Below are 20,034 nucleotides of genomic sequence, written 5' to 3'. Positions count from 1 at the left end.
AACCTCCTACAGGTTGCCTGACAGCAAAGGGACTTTAACCCATGATCCATCTATAGTCTGTTCAACGAGAACTGATAGTGAAAGTAAACAAAGCGGAGTGCTATTTGGCGCAATACCGTCGTCTGCTTGCCGTCGGAATAATGACAAATAGCGCCTATCAGTCAAGCAAAAACTTTTATTTCTTAGAGCAAAAACTTTTATTCTTTTTATTTTCTTTCTTATTTATGTTATTCTTACAAATTTCTTCCTAAACTTATGTGTACCCTTTCTAAATTTTTCGTAACGCTGTGTACCATTAATAAAAAAATGAATGTATTTTTTACTAAAAACAAATTGCACAAAAGTTCAAAATCACAACTGGCTGTTGACACTACTAATTTTTAACTGTTAACTATGCAAAAAATATCCAATAGAAAAATATGTAATCAGAAATTTTCATGGCTAGCTTTGTTTTTAAATAAACTTTTTGAAATTTTTGTTTGTTGCAAGATATTAGGCATAAGAACGCATACCCCCGCTAAACTGCTACCGTACCCATGGGGTACGCGTACCACACTTTGGGAAATACTGTCTTAAAGGGTTGTTTGTTTCGCAATGATGTCTTTTTGCAGGTGTTTCATGAGCAATATGGAAAATAAAGTGATGGTTTTAAGTCCTCCTGAAAACGGCAGAAGAAATCTTGCATAAGTAAAGCTGAGAAGGAAATAATATCGATGAGTTCATGATTTTTTCCGCCGTAACGGAATTCCGACAATAAACAAAGTTCTCAAAGCTGTGAACAATGATTCTGATTTACCAAACTTTAAAAGAACGACATTTTATTCCCTGTTAAAAGAATTAGGCTTCAAACATCAAAAACCTACCTAGTTTCATTTTTATTCTTTTAAGGATATAATTATTCAATATTATCCATGATTAATCGTTATAATGACATCGTTAATACAGTAATTCTTAAAATTTTGTTATTTTCTGCATAGTTTAATATAATTATTTTTGCTTTCCGTACAATTGTTAATTAATTACAAAAATTCAAATGCTACTTAAAATTAAATAATTTTTAATACTTCATTCCATTTTCAAAAACCTATTGAATTCGAGGTTTACAAACTGCTTTTTTTTTAATAGGTTAAGTGAGTATATTTTTCTTAACTAAAGATTTTGTGAGATATAAAAAAGTTCCAAGTTTCTTTTAGTGAAATTATTTTTGCAATACTTCCCTTAGAAAAATAAAGACAACAGTTTAAAAATAGAAATAAATGAAGTTCCTTCAAATATATTTTTAAATCAATCGGTGAAACATAAAACTATTTTAAATATTATTTAACCTTTAATAAATTTAAAAAAAAATTGCAATTATGAAAATAAAGAGTATTTTTTTTAACATATTCTTTCAATTCTATACGACTTTTACGATGGAATATTAAAAGTTATGTTTTGCATAGATATTTATGCAAAATATATTAAAACTAATTTAATTTTAACTTAAAAAAAAAATACATTGAAACTATTATCAAAATAAAATTAACTGCTTACTGAAATAATTAGAAACGTATTTTCATGTAAATATTTTAAAGTTTTTTATTAATAAATATTTTAAATACGTAAATATTTAAAAAAAATTTTATTAACACATTTGTAAATATTATACGTTTCAGTTTTTCTATAAAAGCGAAAGCTCTGTCGATTCAAACAAAATCGTCCATTCAGCGAAGAAACCGTTGAAGTGGCAAATGTTGGCGATCAAACAGCAACCCTTATGTTTACTTCTACTATCAGTTCTCGTTGAACAGACTATACAAAAGAGGACATCTTACATCAGCACTGTGGTCAGTACAAACCGGGTGCGCAATTCGTATCAAACAGTCATTGCTAGGATTCGAACCTAGTTCATTTCATTGGAAGGCGAATGCGCTACCCCCTGAACAACCATGGCTCTAAGGTAATATTTTATGACCATCGTTGAACAGCCGAGCCAATTTTGGGTCTATGACTAAAGTGGTCAACTATGTAGTCTAGTAATTGTGAACCCGATCCAAAAGACAAGAATTTCTGGATCAAGTTTTGGGAGAAATTCGCCTTCGCAGAAGACTTTTTGATGGAACCAATCCGCATTTGCGTTACATGGAGAGGAAGACCACGAGAACCTCCCACGGTTAGCCTGACGGCAAGGGGACTCTAACCCATGATCCGTCTACTACTGAGGATATTTCACGTCAGCACTCTGACCGGTTGCTGGGATTCGAACCCGATTCACCTCACTGGTCATTCTGAGGTCATCGCGGGTTCTGAGGTAATATTTGAAAGAAATATTGATTATAATATAAAAAATAATAAACCGAGAAAATATATTTAAAACTTCAAAAAAAAGTAATCTGATTGAGAAGTCTATTCTATTTATAAAGAGCATAATAAAATGCTATGATTAAATTTGCAGGAATCTGTCCAGAACAAATTTAGGAGCTATACAGTGGTTCTTTCACAAGTGAAACTTTAGAAAAAGCAGTACTTACACAAAATAATATTTGAGATGCAAATTCTATGATTTTGCTTCATAAAACTTTAAGTGTTCTATTCGATGAGTTGAAAATTACAAATTTAGAATTCTTGATTGGAATGTTAGAGTCAAGACTGTTTTCTCAAATGAATTTAAATTGTAGAGATTTGTGTTTATAAATGATGCAATAATCTTTGGATATGTATTTAAGAATAACTTTAAAAAGATCCTAGTCTCTCAGGTGCGTAGCCAAAAATTTCAACAAAAAATAAGCACCTTTTAAGCACTTTTAAAAAATATATAATTAATCGGGGTTGGCAAGTTTTTAACAATTGCAGGGATGCTACTCGCAAAATATCAAATTGTCTCACCAGAAATTGCATTTCGCCTCAGTTAAAATCTCTTTTTGGCTCAGTTTGTCTCAGCTAAAATTATTTTTTTCACTCAGTTTATCTCAGCTAAAATGATTATTAATCAGTTTGATAACAATATAAAGATAATTTTCAGGATCCATAAAACCATTAATAGCATACTAGGAGTACTACAATTATACATACATTCACTATTGCTAGGATTTTAAAAAACCTGCATATGATTGATTATAAGAGTCCACAAAATTGTTTTATGTACTCTGTTGTTTTCATATATATTGCATTTATCATTTATGCCAATGAATAGTATCTGTTACAGAATTTTACAAAGTAAATTTTAACTTTCTTATTTTTTAAAATATAATGGTGTTAACTTTCTAAAAAGAAATATCTATTTAGTTTCAGTAATTCAAAAGGGAAAATACCCATTTCATTTTGAGCTCAAATTTCATCTCAAAATATATAACTATTCAGTTACAATGAAAGGTCTACAGATTTCAATAATTAAAAGAGAAATTCAGTAATTAAATAATGTGAGTTTAAGAAAATGCAAATAACACAAAAAAAACACTCTTTGATAGAATGGACAATTACAGCATCTCTTAAAATTTTAAATTTTCAGTCATAACGTGTAGGAAATTTTCTCCCGAATTCGAAAATCCGATTTTTTATTTATAAAAATGTTTATTTATTTATTTATTAATAATTTAAATTGCTCTAAAAAGGCTCCGTAGATGATGCAATCAAAAACGATCCTTGATTGGCCGTGACGTCACATGTGCCGACGGGAGGTAAGTCTACTCCTTTCTCAATGCGTATTTCAACGTGATTTTTATACGGTGTTCTCTTTCGTCTTGAAATTTATACTAATACTAATTTTGTGGATTAAATTTACACTTTTATAAGTGTGTGTAAAATGGAGGAAGGTTTTCAAAAAGCCCAGACGGATAATCTTCCAAAAATAACGGAAGAAATGATCATGCAATTCTTCACATCAAATCAGCATTTCTTTTCGCCTGAAATCAGAGGAGTGAAAGCTCAAAGGTATGAACAGTTTATTTCACTTAAATATATATATATATATATTTATATTATAACACCTAACTAATTAATTTGATTATAAAAAAAGACGGATTGAATGGGATTTGTTTCAATAAATATTAGATTTATGATTTAAACAATCAGTATCGCCATAGAATAGATCAGTCGATGGAATAATTATTTATTCACCATCTTAATTTATAAATGTTCAAGTATTCATGTAATGTCATTTAATTGAGCTATGTAATTATTTTAGCTAAAAGTGTTTCTTTTATTACATCTGAATTTGTTTTTAATTTAATTGAACAAATAACTTGAAACGAATACGAAACGATTTATCAGAACATTTATTATGTATTTAATACACATATCCATCGTGAACTTTATTCTTCTTTGAATTAATAGAAATTATGCTATTTTCACAAAAAAATTTATTCTAATTTTATAATATGCTTTCAGTATTTAAATATACAGTGTGCTCATATTAATTCTCTATATAGTTATTGAAAAGTGAATAGGAGCTTTAGTAATATATATGTATTTATAAAATGTAAAGTTTTTTTCTGTTTAAAAAAATAAATAAATTATGTAGAATTTTATCACATACTTAATATTAAAATTAACAGAATGAATTTATATCTATTCTTTGAGTAAATAAGAATTTTGCAATTACTATGTATTGTTACATATCTATTTATAAAATTTTACCTTTAAAAAAAAATTTAAAAAAAACTTTCTAAAGAAAAAATTCACTAATGCAAATTTTTTAAAATGCACTTAATATTAAAATACACAGAGATGTTCACATCTATATTTTTACAGTTATTATTTTAGTTAACTATTAAATTGCTATATATTGTTTTATATATAATAAATTATTTATCTCTTAAAAAAAATTCATATGATTGGTGCATGCATTTACAAAAGTTAATTCCTATTTTTGTAACAGAGCATCTAAAAAGAATGGTTATTGTTGATTTATTATCATATTTCTTCAAATTAAATATTCTTTGGTACTTGCAAAAGGAAACTCTCAGACTAGAAATTAATGCATAATTAAATAGTTTTAAGAGAAGGGGAAATTGAAAAAATTGTCAAACAAGCATACTTGTTGCTTAACCCTTTGATGCAAATAAGACATTGGTGCCCCTTCTATGAATATATTTTTGATCTTCTAATTACTAGCAAAAATGAATTTTGGAATTTCAAATCATAAAAAAAAAAAAACATTCTCTAATAATTGCTTAAAAGATCTGTTAAATTATCATAATTAAATTTGTTTTAAAATATAAAATTCAAAAAAAAGAGTTTGAAAAAAAAATTTTTCTGTTCATTTTCAAACATTTATCAATAATTTTGAAAATTAAAGAATAACTTTTTTCTCTTACATCTAAATAACTACATTAAGTGTAAAATTAAAATATTGTTTGGAAGTGAGCCGTACTTTGAAGATTTTACTTTTAACACACACATAGGGAAAAAAAAGATGTGTTTCATGCTATATTTCATAACCGTGATTTATTGAAATGCTAAATATATTTTTTCACTTATTTTGGCCTAAATAAATACAAAATAATTAACAGTATGAGAAATATTTTTAATAAAAATTTTAAAGCAAGGGGTGAAGAAACATGCATTCTTTACTTATTTATTAGAACTAAATAAGCATGGTTGATTTCAATACTTTATTGCAATTATAAGTTAAATTTCTCTGAAATATTTTTTAATAAATAATATAGATTAATATTATGAAAAAATGCAAATGAAGTTAAATATATATAAGAACAAGTTTAAAATAAAAAAAACATTAAATTATGTATTTTCTTTAAAAATTTTTCTGAAATATTAATACATCTTTTAAAATAATATTTCACTAAAATTCTTTATAATTTTTTATAGACTTAGCCATTAATAGTTATCATTTCAAATTAATTTTCAAAACATTTCCTTTTATCTCAGATCAGCAAGAGAGTCATATGGAGATAATGCTGTGGGCTACGTGCAGGTTAAGCGAGACCAGACTGCCTGCACTGTCAAGGGACGAATCACACCTGAGCACAAAGTCAGAAGCAAAGCATACACCGTCACATTAGTTTGTGATGAGATGGCAGAAAATCTCTTATCAATTCAGTGTGATGGTTGTGCTGCAAGTGCAGGTGGATGCAAGCACACGATTGCATTCCTTTTCTGGGTTCACAGAAAATGTTCAGTGCCATCCCCAACAGAAGTGGAATGTTACTGGAAAAAATCAAAGCTGTCAACAGTTGGTTCCAGTGAAAAGTTCATTTATGCGTCAAGTTTGGGGAAAAAAATTATTAATGATCTCCCTCCCAAAAACCCATCAATCTTGAAAGAATGCATGGATATTATAAATGAAAAAAATATTCAAAATATGCAACTCTGTAATTACTTTTCTGAGTTCAGTGACTCGGAAAAGGTGTCCATTCACTATCTGATAATGGAATTTGCAATGGAGGGGACTGGCTCTGAAGCTGACGCTTTTTTAAACTACTTAAAGAGAAAGATTAATTCTGACATTTGTAAAAAAGTAGGCCAACTATCAGTGGAGCAACATACTCAACCCCTATGGCATGAGCTTCGATATGCTAGAATAACTGCTTCGAAACTGTATGAAGCGTCAAGATGCTCAACTTTAGATGGAAGTCTAGTTGAAGCGCTTCTTGGAGCAAAGTTTCGACCAACGGAAGCTATAAAAAGAGGTCGTCGTCTTGAAGTTGAGGTATTGAAAGAAATTGAGAGGAATCACAATATTCAAATAAAACCTAGTGGCCTCTTAATAAACCCTGAACATCCCATCTTTGGTGCATCACCAGATGGTATCGCCACAGATTTTATTGTTGAGGTTAAGTGCCCTATATCAGAAAAAACTAAAAATAAGTATATCATAAACAACATGCCTACCGATAGACATTATGCACAAATGCAACTGCAAATGTTATTCGCTAATAAATCCAGAGGATTGTTTTGTGTTGCAAATCCCAACTTTGAAAAGACGAGAGGAATTGCTGAGTTATGGGTACAACGAGATAATGAGTATTGTCAAAATTTAATGGAAAGAGCCCTTTATTTTTGGAAAAAAGCAATTTTTCCAAAAATTTATAAAAATTGTCTTTCAAAATAAAATTTTTTCTGATTTATAATATTGCATTATATAATAGTATGTAGTTACAGCAATTTTCTATAATAATATATTCTAATTCATTTAGAATGCCATATACCATGGAACAAAATAAATGTTGTCAGTTTTGCATATTTAAAGTTTTTAATTTTACGTCTCAGATTGATCTACAAAACCACACTACTTCACATACTAGATCCTCAATTTTAGACGATAAAACATTGTGGCCATTTTCTGGCCATCCATTTTTTTTTTTTTATGCAATAAGGGATAGTCTTTTTATTATTATTCACTAAAATACCAATAAAAGCTAACTTTTTGTTTCTTTTTTTGAAAAGATTGTTATTTTAAAGTTCTGTTACTATTTTTTAATTTTTTATAAAAGCTTGTTACACCCGTAGTCATCAAAGAACGCTGCAGTAACGTAACAAATTTGTACAGACTTCATTTAAGGTAACTAAGTAGAAATTAATCAAGACTTCTAAGCCATTGTTATTTGTTGAGTCTCTGATAAAAAGATATAATTCTTCTCTTCATATGAAATGTATTATTAGAAGTTGTGAATATATTATTTAAGGAAGTAACATTTAGCTTTGTGTATTGGTTTACGATGCTGACAATCTGGTGTAAGTGCATAAAATGGTGTAATAATGTACTGCTGTTAAGGTAAAATATTGGCATTAAATATGGACTCAGTAATGAAAACAGGATACCAATTCTTTTGGGAAAATTTTGCATTTAAAATTTACTGTTAGAAGTTGAAAATATTATAAAATTGAACACTTAGCTTTGTGTAACGGTTTTACAATGCTAACAAACTGGTGTAAGTGCAAAAAATCTTTAATATACTGCTGTTTAGGATTGAATTTGATATTGCTTACATTAAATAAATTGAACAGTAAAACACAGTAATATTACAAATTCTTTTCATAAAAACTTGTATTGAAAATGTAAATGTAAGATTTAAAAACATATAACAGTCAACTTTATAAAAACATATTTCAGCTTTAAAAATAGAAAGACAAAATACAAGACACTCATATACATTAATGTGATATAATTACAACTAAAAAACAAGGGATTCAAAAAATTTTATCAACTGTTCGGAAAGCACGCTTGGCAATTCATTTAATAAATGTTGACAACAATGATCAGCAAATTTTTTTGAATAAAAGACTATAAATGAAAAAAAAATGTTCTTAGAACAAAAGTTATAAAAAATAATTACTTAATACTAAAATATACATTACTGTACAATAATTATATAAGACAACCAATTCAAGTTGAAAGCACACAGGAAGTTTTTAGAAATGGAAACTATTCAAGACTAATCAATAAAAGAACTTATCAATACACTTTTTTTCTGTGCTTACATAACTAAAAAATTTATCAAAATTTGCAATGAAATGAATTGGAAAAAAAATACATATTAGAAACATTTTGTATCAAAAAATAAAAAATTCCATGATGGAATGTCAAAACATTAAAAAAAAATTCTCTAAAGTTGATTAAATTAAGCATTAATTGTCTAATAGTTTTTTTAAAGTAGTGAATAGTTGATGTAATTACATTTTTTATATAATTATTGTTAAGACAATGAATAATTTACAAAAGCATGAAAAAAAGTATACTTTTACACTTTAATAATTTCATTTTGAAAGTTTATAAGTCCACAAACGATAATTAAAATGTGATCAAATAACTGTACCAAGTTATGATCAACACATGTATATTTTGATAAAATGTGAAAATTTCTCAGTCTATTTATGACTCTCTCTACATGCACTCTGACTGCAGCAACCCGCTTTGTGGATTTAACTTCCTCCGCAGACATTGGTTTATTTTGTGACACAGAAGGAGGACGAATAAGTTGGCAATCTAATTGCTGCAACAAATGAGCTATATTTTTAAATCCTCGATCTGCCATAATATCCATGTGAGGGAACAACAGCTTTAAATATCCTGAATCTTCCACAATGGCGGCATCTGTTGTACGCCCCCCATAACCCTTTGAGATATAGCTTACTGTGCCATCAGGAGTGCAAGATACCATGAATTTTATGGTATTATTCTTGTAGTAATCCGACCAAGTCATAGATTGCTGAAATGCATTTGAAGGTTTTTCAATAGGAATTTCAAAACAATCTATTATGCTTTGAACATTATAATAATTCCTTCGAAATGCTATTGGTAGACACTGTTTGATTTTATTGGAATCTGTAGGCCAAACAATAAAATTCTGGAGAACACCTGCAAGAGGAGACAAAGTTTTCTTGAAAATTCTGGACACATTACTAGTGGACATTCCAAATAACATGCCCAGATACTCATACGTTTCATTTTGTCTTATTTTTTTAAGCGTGACCATAACATTTAAAATTGAGCATTTAGTGTGTTTAGACAAAAACTCAATGAGGAATTTTTCCTCATTTGGAATTCCTAAACACATAAAAGAATTTTTTTCCACTGATTTTATCATGAATGCTTTCATTATTCTTTTTTCTTCATGATCATCATCAAGATCATAGTCTGATCCTGATGTATTTTCACAAATATAATCACTATCAACTATTTCTTCTGCATCACTGATGTAATTTCCTTCACATTCCATTACTTTTGGTGTTGGACCACAAGCTACGTCTTGCATTTCTGGTGCGGCTATGCATCCAAATTCTGAAGTTGCAACACTAGTATTTGTACCCTTGCTTCGATAAGCAGCTTTCAAATTTACTTGGCAAGCTTTATCAAAAAAATTTGCTACATCTTCTATTTCGCTAGTAGGATGCAAGACAGAACCTGTATCATCTGCTTCTGCATTCGCATCCGTAGTTGACAGCTCAAACTTTTCCAATAGCTCTTGCACTGTATTTTTTCGCTGCCTCTTAACAGCTCTTTCAGTAGATGCTGATAATACTGGTGCAGGAGATTTATTCATTTGGCATGCAAATATATGAGGCACAGTTCCTTTTTTTAATCTAAGTTTGACTCCTAGTAATTTATGTTGAAGATAATTCTCAGTGTCAAGTTCCAGCTGAAACAAATAAAAACAATAATCAGCAACTTCGGTTTACGTCATTCTTAAAACTTATACAAATATTTTCTAAGAAAAAAATATGCAGAAAATTAATATACTTTGGAGGTTATTATGTTTTTTAGTCTAGTTAAAAATTCATACAAAACACTGTTTAAAACTAATTTACCCTTAGTCCTATACAAAAATAAATATAATGTGCTTATGGATACAATATATATTTTTGTATAAATTTTTTATCAATAGAAACATACTTTAACTAAATAAGAATTTAAAAAAATTTCTAATTTAAAATTTGAGACACTAGGAATAATTTACAAAACATATTTGTAGCTTGTGCTTGAGTTCCTAAGATAAATAAATAAAAGAAAAGCTTTTGCAAATAAAAGAAAAAAGTTTTTTGAATAAATTTGATTCGTTTTACGAACAAGTAATACCAGGTATTCATAACTTTTTCTTACACACTCTTTATCAAATATTCAGAGCTAAAAAAATATTGTAAACAAAAGATGACTGTCATAGATATTTAATGTACTTAAGAATTTTTACAAAAAAATTTCAACATTTAGAAAAGTTAAATAAGTAAAAAATACATATACTCACATTAAAGTGGTCTTCGCAAACATTTCGGACAGATGTTGTAGACAAAATAGGTTTTTTTTTATCATCTCGTTTCATAGCGAGGCACCATTTCTTTCTATCAGCATCTTTTCTTGGAACATCGAAATAAGTTAATTCCGGAGCCGTTTTCGTTGTATTTGTGCACAAAGGCACTACGCAGTATTTATATCTTGGTGATGACATATTATTAAAATATCTGAAGTAGTTTCAAACAAATGCGAAGTAGAAAGAAAGATAGAATACAACGAATTTAAAAGGAATACGAATGTAAACAAACGAAAGATCGACACATGTGACGTCAGTTCCTTAAAAATCACGTGACTTCCCGTTTCAGCTAAAAACGAAACTGGGCTGTTTTTAATTAAAAATAACTTAATAATTAACGCTTTGAAAAGAGTAACAAAATGTTTTCTAGTGGTTTTGAGCCATTCTGAATACATTAAAATCATTTTTAAAAAATGCTGTAATTGTCCATTCAGGAGGTGCAGTGAAATTTTGAAATATTTTAGGTAGGAATTTTTCAAGAAAATTTTAGGGAGCACTTAATAGCCAAAAATTAGCATATATGCATTTTTATATCAAAACAGAAATATTTAAAAACTATTATAAACAATTTAAAAAGACACATATAAATATAATTTTCTTTCTAAAATGACTTGCATCCTTTATTAAGTATAAAAGTAAACTTTTTAGTTTATTGGCATTGACTAGTAGATTGTACTTTCTTGCATTCACAAGATTAGTTAGTTGACTATGTTCTTTTAATTTGTATAGCTAAATATACAATCATAAAATGTGATTATGAATGCACTTAGTAATTGTTTAAATGCAACAACTGTAGAAAAATATATCACATCTTTACAGTAACTAATTCAAGAAAAAACTTAATTCTACTTCTTTCTAGAATCGTGAAACTGGATTTTAAATTTGCGTGAATATGAATTGCGATTTTGGGTTTTAAAATTGCGTGAATATGAATCGCGATATTGAATTACAAAATCGTGTGAATATGAATCACGATATTGGATTTTAAAATAGCGTGAATATGAATCGCTATTTTGGATTTTAAAATCGCGTGAATATGAATCGCGATATTGGATTTCAAAATCGCGTGAATATGAATCACGATATTGGATTTTAAAATCGAGTGAACATGAATCGCGATTTTTGATTTTAAAATCAAGTGAATATGAATCACGATATCGGATTTTAAAATCACGTGAATATGAATCGTGCGGTTGGATTTTAAAATCGCGTGAATATGAATCGCGATTTTGGATTATAAAATCATGTGAATATGAATCACGCTGATGGATTTTAAAAACACGAAAATACAAATCACGATATTGGATTTTAAAATCGCGTGAATATGAATCGCGCAGCTGGATTTAAAAAACACAAATCACGATATTGGATTTTAAAATCGCGTCAATATGAATCACTATTTCGGATTTTAAAATCGCGTGAATATGAATCACGATTTTGAATTTTAAAATCACGTGAATAAGAATAGCGCTGTTGGATTTTAAAAACGCAAAAATACAAATAGCGATATTGAATTTTTAAATTGCGTAAATAAGAATCACGATGAATAATTTTTAGATCACGTGAATACGAATCGCAATGAGTAATTTTTAAATAGCGTACAAATACGAAAAACGAGATCTGATATTACAACTGCGTGATAACGAATCGCAATATTGGATTTAAAAATGCGTGAATACGAATCGCGACGTTGGATTTTAAACTCGCGGGAATACAGATCGCGATATTGAATTTTTAAATTGAGTGAATAGGAATTGCTAGTAATGATTTTTAAACAGCGTAAAAAAAGTCGCAACACATAAGTTTTAAATAAGTTAAATACGAAAATCGATGATTGATATTAAAATCGTCTGATTAAAAATCGCGATTTTAGCATATTCCAGCGCAATTCCTAATATTTAAAATTCCGAAAATCAGCCAAACGAGAAAAAAAATCATATATCGGTGGTCGAAACGAAACACTTAGACTCCTTTCCACTCTATAGCGGAAGTCGCGGGAATCCGACTATCGTTCCGGCGGCTTGGGTTTCTCTAATTGGACTCCCTAAAAATTTTAGTTTTTGGAACATGGTCGAAAATTTTAAAAATTGGGAGAAAAAAGCGGATTTCCGCTTTTTCGTGGAAGTCTTTCATCCCTTGGAGACGTGAACGGCAAAATGATCTACAATGACTCACGGCAATGCGGATTAATATTTGAAACTGAATTCAGGTTTGCCAAATTTTGGACGTTTTGTCTCAGAATGGCGCAGCTTTGGCAGAAACTGAGCTGAATGTTGCAAAATGGCGCAGTTATGCCGTTTTGTCTCAGTTTGTCGCAAATGGCGCAGGCGTAGCATCCCTGCAATTGACGGTCTTATCTGGATTTAACCGCCATTTCCAAAAAATAAATAAATAAATAGAAATGTTAGCATAGTTTTTGACAATTTTAAAAAATCATGAAATTTTGAATCATAAAAATGGCGTTTTGATACGCTAAGGACCGACGGTACGCCGAAATAGATTGGGGTTGAATTAATTGTGAAAACGTTGAATAGAACAATATGAACAGTGTCTCTTTGCATAATACGTGGCAAAAATCAACAGGGTAAGGGGAAAATAGAGAACTTTTTAAAAACACCCAATGAAAAAAGCACCTTTAAGAGCTCTTAAAAAACAAAAATCGGAAATAAGCACTTTTTAAAAACGCTAAGCGCCCTGACTCTGATACAGAATGATTTAAAAAAATTTCTTTTTAAAATCTTGTCAACTGCTGTAACAATTTCTATGTTACAAAAGTTCTAATAATGGAAAATTCAATTACTTTTAATATGAATCCAATTATTTATTACCTAACCACTTAAATACTAGTTAAACTAATTTAACTTTTAAACTTTCATATCTAAATGAAAAGGAAAATAACTTCAACCAATGTTAGAATTAATTACGTGTTAAAATGAATATAACTTTAATGATAAGCTATATTCTCTTAATTGTAAAATTGTTAGTAATTCTATCTATCTCAGATTTAGTTGAATAAACTGGATGCTAAAAAAGTATAAGTTCGTCTCATCCATAAAATATACTTTTTTAATGAAATAATGTGCATGTTTTTTTCAAGTTTTTAGTCCTTAATAATCCAGAAGAATATATAATCATTAATTAAAATTATATATTTATTTATAATTAAATAAATTGCAAATAAGAGAACAACTTTTAACTAACGAGAGAAAAAACATTTTTGTTACAATCATTGGACACAGTAAGCAAACGTGCCATGCCGCTTAAATGGTCCGTTAAGGAATAATATCTTTAATTTAAAAAAAAAAAATTACACAAATAATTTCTTAACTTTCAGAAAATAAATTATTCTTATAAGACAGATAGACCAAATAAAAGAAATATTTAATGCGTGCCTAAAATTGGGACAATTTTAAATGTTAAATAAAAATTTTACATAACTTTGATTAAAACTTATTTGAGTGTAGCTGCTAAATTATCCATACAGAGCACAGACAAGAATCCACATTTTTCTTATACCTAAATTCCATTTTTTCTTTCTTTTCAATGGTTACCTTTATGTTACGAGCATTATTGCAGATTAGGGGGGAAAATAATTACACAGTAATCAATAAAAGATACTTAGTTATTAAGAAAGTAATATATATTTTATTACTTAAAACATTTTTTTAACACTAGTTAATAAATTTATGAAAATAAAATTACCTTTCTTTATACTATCAACATAAAATTCTAAAACTACTGTAAACAATTTGAGAAATCTAAAAAGGAAAGTTCGATGTAATAAATAAATCAAAAAACAAAAATAAATAAATAACAATACAAAATAAATAAAAAACAAAAGAAATAAGAATACAAAATAAATAAAAATGCAAAATAATTACAATGCAATTTATTAAAATAGTATGATAAGTAATTTTAGTTAAAGACAACTAAAAGCAAAAGCTTTAAGAGATATAAAAAAAAATTTATTTTTTAACAATTTTGTAGGTCAAGATAGTAGTAGTACTACTACCCTGGTCAGCAAGGACTATCCCATTGGCAGGGTGCTGGACTCCTGCTCCTGAGAACAAGAGTTCGAATCTAGTTGGTCCAAGAGTCCCCGCGTAGTAAATGGGGACTGGGGCACATTAAATCTATAATGTGTAAATGCAAATAAATATTCCATTGTTCGGACAAAGAGACAGATGCGGTGAATACTGGTCTAATCTGGGGTGTTCTCTGCTATAATTTAGTCACCAAAAGGGGTGGACACTTCTCCCACAACTACCATGTGGTTGGATGTGAGCTACAATAAAGAGAGCTTGGATCCATTTAAGTGTTTTCATCGAACAATCTCTGCACTAGACATTTTATTGTTCGGAAACAACAATTTTCGAATCTCTGTTCCGAAAGGGGTTTTGATCTTTTGTTCTAAAATTGTTTGCCGGCTGACTAATCTAAACTATGGTTCATTTAGGCCTACTTCATTTTTATTCTCTGTAGTGGCTTGAGAATCTGAACAAAAAGTGATAGACCTCATTATATGTATATAAAATATAGTATATACAAAGAGAAAGGCCGGGATAGCTTGGTTGGCTGGGAAATGGACTAAGGTTTGTGAGAACGAGAATTCAAATTCAGCTGGTTGAAGACTCCCCACGTAGTAAATGGTGATTGGTGCACATTAAATATGTCGGGTCACAAAGTACACCATGTTCCCATAACAAATTATACCTCTGGGTGATCGTTCTCTGGTTCAGGTCAAAATTACAATATGTCGATGAATGAATGGATCCGCCCTATAAACGGATGACATATGGGTGTGGCAGAAGTCTAACTCTTAGCCATAGATGGCGCCACTGGAAAACAAAAGCAATCACACCTCTTGCCTTAATGGTCTTTGACAACAACAATTTTATACCAAATGTAATTGTATGTATAATGTAATGTATACCAAATGTAAACATGCATAAATCAAAAACAATTTCCATCAAAAACTTACTGAGGAATGCTTAATTGATTTCCTTCTTCTGACAATTGATTTCGAAGTTCCTGAAAATTGTAACAGAATTCAACACTGGAATAATTATGCAATTAATTAAAAAAAAAATCTAGAACACTTTATAATAAAGAGTTCGAAGAAAAAAAATGCTGGTTCCTTGGTCCGAGACCACTAAAATTTGTCTCTGACCACCAAAAAATAATTATCAGTGGTTCCCTGCAAAAGAAATTCAATAGATCATTGTTGAAAGGGGGTATATTACAAATCTGCAATTTTGAGAAAAACCAAAAATACTGTGTACAAATTTCTTGATATCAAATACCGAGTAATTTTCCAGACTGCCTTAACCCACTGGCGGTTAAGGAAATGGGCAAAATTGGGAGAATGTTTCTCCCCTACACACAGTTCCCCTATCAACTAACATGGGAAAACCGGTTTTGCTATGCAGAGAAGACTGCAGGTTAAAATGCGACTTTTTACGTGCTGAACCGTCAGTGGGTTAAGAGAATCCAACAGTTTGGTACCAAATTATCTTCTAACAGTAAATAAATTTAAGATTTATTATTCTCTGTTTTGTAAATTTGTTTTAAAGTTATTTACCACACAACTACATGCAAATGATTTAAAAGTTTATATGAAAAGTCAATTTGTTCCAGGTCTCTCATGCTGAGGCTTTTAAAATTTTGACAAAATTACCAAAGAATCTGAAAGTTTTAGTTTTTAATTGTCTACTACTGTATCTTGCAAAAAGCATAATAGTCCTGAATATACATTAAGTTTTATTATACTTATTTTTTTAGAACTGGAAAAAGATTTTATTAAATTTCATTAGTTATTTAAATACATAAAATTGATTTAAAATGCTTTTTTAATAAATTAAATGTTTTAATAATTAATGTTAAATTAAATAAATTAATTTTTTTAATAACTTAATGCTAATTAAGGCATAGCCAGAAAGAATGAAGTGAAAAGCACACAAATTTAAATGAACCCTATTTTACTTCCAAATATCTTTTATTCCTAAACGGTATAACTATCAGGGGTCTGTTTAGAAGAAATCTGGGTCCGTTAACGGACCCTTCACAAAATATCTTTTCATAAAAACGGACCCTTCACAAAATATTTTAACTTAAAAACGGACCCTTCACAAAATGATTTTTCTTTTAATCGGACCCAACACAAATTTGTTTATCTTCATTATTGTTTTGTTAATTGAATAAACCCTTCCCAGGGCAGAAAACGAGAAAGATGGATGTAAACGAATTAAGTTTTGCCTTCGGCAGACGATTCTTCCATTCTTCGTCCGAAATGAATATTCTGCCTTCAGCAGTATAGGCTAAATACCAAATATTTGTATGTTGCATTTCTCATTTAGAAGCAGCAATTGCTGTTTATTTTTGAAAATTTTATTTTTTTATTATAATTTTACAGTGCCGAGCATAATCTTGTAACTCCTTGAATTTAAAAACTCCTTGAAAAAGTTCTTGCAATAACTGGACCCTATTTGCACACATTCATAAAAGCGGACCCTAGCTGAAAGAATGTGAGTAATTTTTTCGCAATATCACGAAAACCGGACCTTTCACAAAATGTCTGGACAGACCCCCGACTATAAAATCATACTTAGAGACATTAAAAAAAAACCCTTACAGGAGACTACTTAGAGACTTAGACCCTGAAAATTCATGAAATTTTTCACATTATCCATTACAAGGTGAATTTTAATAACACAAGATATTTTAATTTAAAGAAATATTTAATTAAAATTTAATGCTGCAAATTTAATTAAAAACTTGGAACAATATTAACTATCAATATTTCACATTTATTGATGTCGCACTAGAGCTGCAAAATGGGCTATTGGCGATGTCTGGGAAACATCCCAGAGGATGATTCGAAGATAACGAGGACCAATACCGCACACCCTTGGTCCCTTTGCAGGCTGACCAAAATGGTCACCCACCTGAACACTAAGAGCAGCCAGTGATGCTCTACTTCGGTGATCAAATGGGAACTCTGTCTCACGATCAGCCCATTGTGGGCTTTTTGATAAAATAAAAAAATTGATTCGTTAAAAATTAAAATACTAAATAATAAAAATTGATTATAAAGTGTATTTTTATAATATAAGATATTTTAATTTAAAGAAATATTTAATTAAAACTAAATGCTGTCAATTTAATTGAAAACTTGAAAAAATATTAGAATGAAACAATAACTTGGAACAGTATTAATTATTAATATTTTACATAGAACGGAAAGCAGTAAATAAGATCTAATTACATGTAAATTAGTCGCATCGTATGTAATAATTTTTAAACAATAACTACCACATTTTTCGGCGAAAGCGCCGCTTCGTCGCAAGCGCCGCACCTCGATAAAAATGAAATTTTTTTAAAAAAAAGTTATAGTAAGCGGCGCAATGGTGCTAAGTCGCGCATATCAGCATCCTTTTTGAAGAGACCTTTAAATTACCATTTAGAGTATCTGTATAATAAAAAATTAAATTTTTTTATGCATTTCATAAAGTTAAGTTTTAATTTCTAAATTATAATAAAAAATTTCTTTTTCAGCAAAAAAAAAGCAACAAAAAAAGTTTTCTCTTTCAGCAAAAAAAAAGAAAAGAAAACAACAAAACTATATAAAATAAAGTTGTTCTTATCAGTTGGCACCGCGCCAAAAAACAGAAGAACAGCAAAAAAATATTTATATGTTCAGTAGCTGAATTAAGGCTGAACTGATTACAGAAATCCGTAAAACAATGTAATAAGAAAAAATAAAAAAAAAATTTATTAAAAGAAAGATTTTAAAATTTATTACCGTTAAGAATTTGAGGAAAAACTAATACATAATAACGAAACAGCTAATAATAACGAAATAACTAATAATAACAAGAATAAGAAATAACTAAGCAGGCCCCAAAAAAATTCTGAAGGAATGAGCGAAGGGGAAATAAGTTTCACTTTCACAATCTTTGAGGGTGGAGTTTTAGTGGGTAGAATGCCCTCTCCTTCAATGGAAATAACCCAATGTGACTCAACTTAGAAAGAGAGAAGAAAATGTTCCTCCACGTGTCATTTCTATTGGAGCTGTTTAGGAGGAATCAATCAGTTATATTTTAAAGGGGTTGGGGAAAAGAAAAGGATATGGGACCCCTAATCCAGCATTCCAAAATTCGGCTCTTAATCTGATCTAATCTCTTTCGTTTTTTCTTTAAGAAATTTATATTGATAAGACAAAAAAAATCAGCTATATTCTTTTTATTTTGAATTTTATTCTGTTGAAGTAACTTACTTTATTTTATCTTTTAAAAATAAAAAAGAAGCTTGAAGAAAGAAAAAAAATAATCTGTATCAAAGGAAACATCTGTTTCTAAAGCAGTTTAAAATAAAGTGAGAAGAAAAAACACCTGCATTTCCAATGAACAAAATAAAGATATGGAAGTTGGAAAAAACTGATCAATCAATCTTGACAGCTGTGCTTTACTGATTTGCCCCCGAATTTCCCTCCTCTGTTTGACCATAAATTGGCCACACCCAGTTGACATTGAAACTACCACATGGACAATAAAATGAATTTATCCCTTTTTGCGATTTTTTATTCGATTCATAAATTTTTTTTATTTTGCCGTTTTTTATTTTTTCTTGTTAATTGTTGCTTGCTTGCTTTTTTTTTTTTATCGCTATTAGTTTTTAGCTTGTTTTTTGTTGTTATTCATTGTTAGTTTCTTAGCATTTAGTTTAAAAAAAAATTTTTTTTGTAGTTCCCTGTTAGCTTTTTTTTTCTTTTCTTTTCTTGCGAGGTAAGCGTCTTTTGTTAAAACAAAATGTTATCTAAAAGAAAAAATGAGAACTATGATCTCGCTCCAAAGAAGAAACGATTATTTCTTCCTCATAGGATTCTGATTATTTCTTCTTGATTATGTTATATAGATTATTATTTTGATTAGTAAAATTTCTCTTATGATGGGCCAGTTTTAAATTCACCCCATCATAATCTATGATCGAAACTTGACTAAATTTATTGGTTTTTCTGAAATTAACAGTGGAATTAAATTATAGTAATATTTGGGGGCCATATTGGAATTTCCGAAAGAGATCCGAAGTTCGGCATTTCGTCAGTCCCGTGAGTGTCGGATTTAGGGTCCTATTCTTCCTTTTCTGTTCGCTTAAATTACAATTGCTAAGGCGCTAAATAGATTTCTAGCTTGCGATTTTTCCTTAAGCTGGGGGTGTATACAAGATGCACACCTTTTAAATTCTCTCCTTATGCGATGTTTTTTTAAAATTATTATTTCGTTTATTTATTTTC

General features: G+C 29.3%; 3 protein-coding genes across 5 annotated transcripts in view; 1 reads left to right on the top strand and 2 right to left on the bottom strand.

Moving 5' to 3' along the window:
- Nucleotides 1-20,034, bottom strand: part of dgt6 (dim gamma-tubulin 6) — a 62,712-nt gene that overhangs the window by 21,203 nt on the left and 21,475 nt on the right. For all 3 annotated transcript variants that reach the window (XM_043055446.3, XM_043055443.3, XM_043055445.3), the window contains exons 9-10: nucleotides 15,724-15,773; nucleotides 14,445-14,500 (exon numbers count right to left, since the gene is read on the bottom strand). In XM_043055446.3, the coding sequence (XP_042911380.2) occupies nucleotides 14,445-14,500; nucleotides 15,724-15,773 (106 nt within the window). The remainder of the gene's footprint in view (nucleotides 1-14,444; nucleotides 14,501-15,723; nucleotides 15,774-20,034) is intronic.
- On the top strand, nucleotides 3,636-7,060 carry LOC107437172 (uncharacterized). Its single transcript, XM_043056659.3, has 2 exons — nucleotides 3,636-3,909; nucleotides 5,866-7,060. The coding sequence occupies exons 1-2, from the start codon at nucleotides 3,782-3,784 to the stop codon at nucleotides 7,046-7,048; spliced, it is 1,311 nt and encodes a 436-aa protein (XP_042912593.2). The 5' UTR covers nucleotides 3,636-3,781; the 3' UTR covers nucleotides 7,049-7,060.
- On the bottom strand, nucleotides 7,870-11,031 carry LOC107437173 (uncharacterized). The gene is made up of 2 exons (XM_043056658.3): nucleotides 10,680-11,031; nucleotides 7,870-10,076 (listed from the first exon to the last, which is right to left on the bottom strand). Exons 1-2 carry the CDS (start codon nucleotides 10,878-10,880, stop codon nucleotides 8,679-8,681), a joined length of 1,599 nt encoding a protein of 532 aa, XP_042912592.2. The 5' UTR covers nucleotides 10,881-11,031; the 3' UTR covers nucleotides 7,870-8,678.

Source organism: Parasteatoda tepidariorum, chromosome 7, assembly GCF_982258835.1.
Source record: "Parasteatoda tepidariorum strain Cologne lab strain chromosome 7, Ptep-v5.0, whole genome shotgun sequence".
NCBI lineage: Eukaryota > Metazoa > Arthropoda > Arachnida > Araneae > Theridiidae > Parasteatoda > Parasteatoda tepidariorum.
Note: the sequence above shows the minus strand (reverse complement) of the source record. Positions and strands in the feature narration are given on the sequence as shown.

Bases quoted from the DNA above. Each gene is read 5' to 3' on its own strand.
- LOC107437172 (XM_043056659.3), top strand. From the start codon at position 3,782: ATGGAGGAAGGTTTTCAAAAAGCCCAGACGGATAATCTTCCAAAAATA. The intron at 3,910-5,865 runs GTATGAACAGTT...CTTTTATCTCAG, and splicing joins AGAGGAGTGAAAGCTCAAAG to ATCAGCAAGAGAGTCATATG.
- LOC107437173 (XM_043056658.3), bottom strand. From the start codon at position 10,880: ATGTCATCACCAAGATATAAATACTGCGTAGTGCCTTTGTGCACAAAT. The intron at 10,077-10,679 runs GTGAGTATATGT...TATTTGTTTCAG, and splicing joins TTTGCGAAGACCACTTTAAT to CTGGAACTTGACACTGAGAA.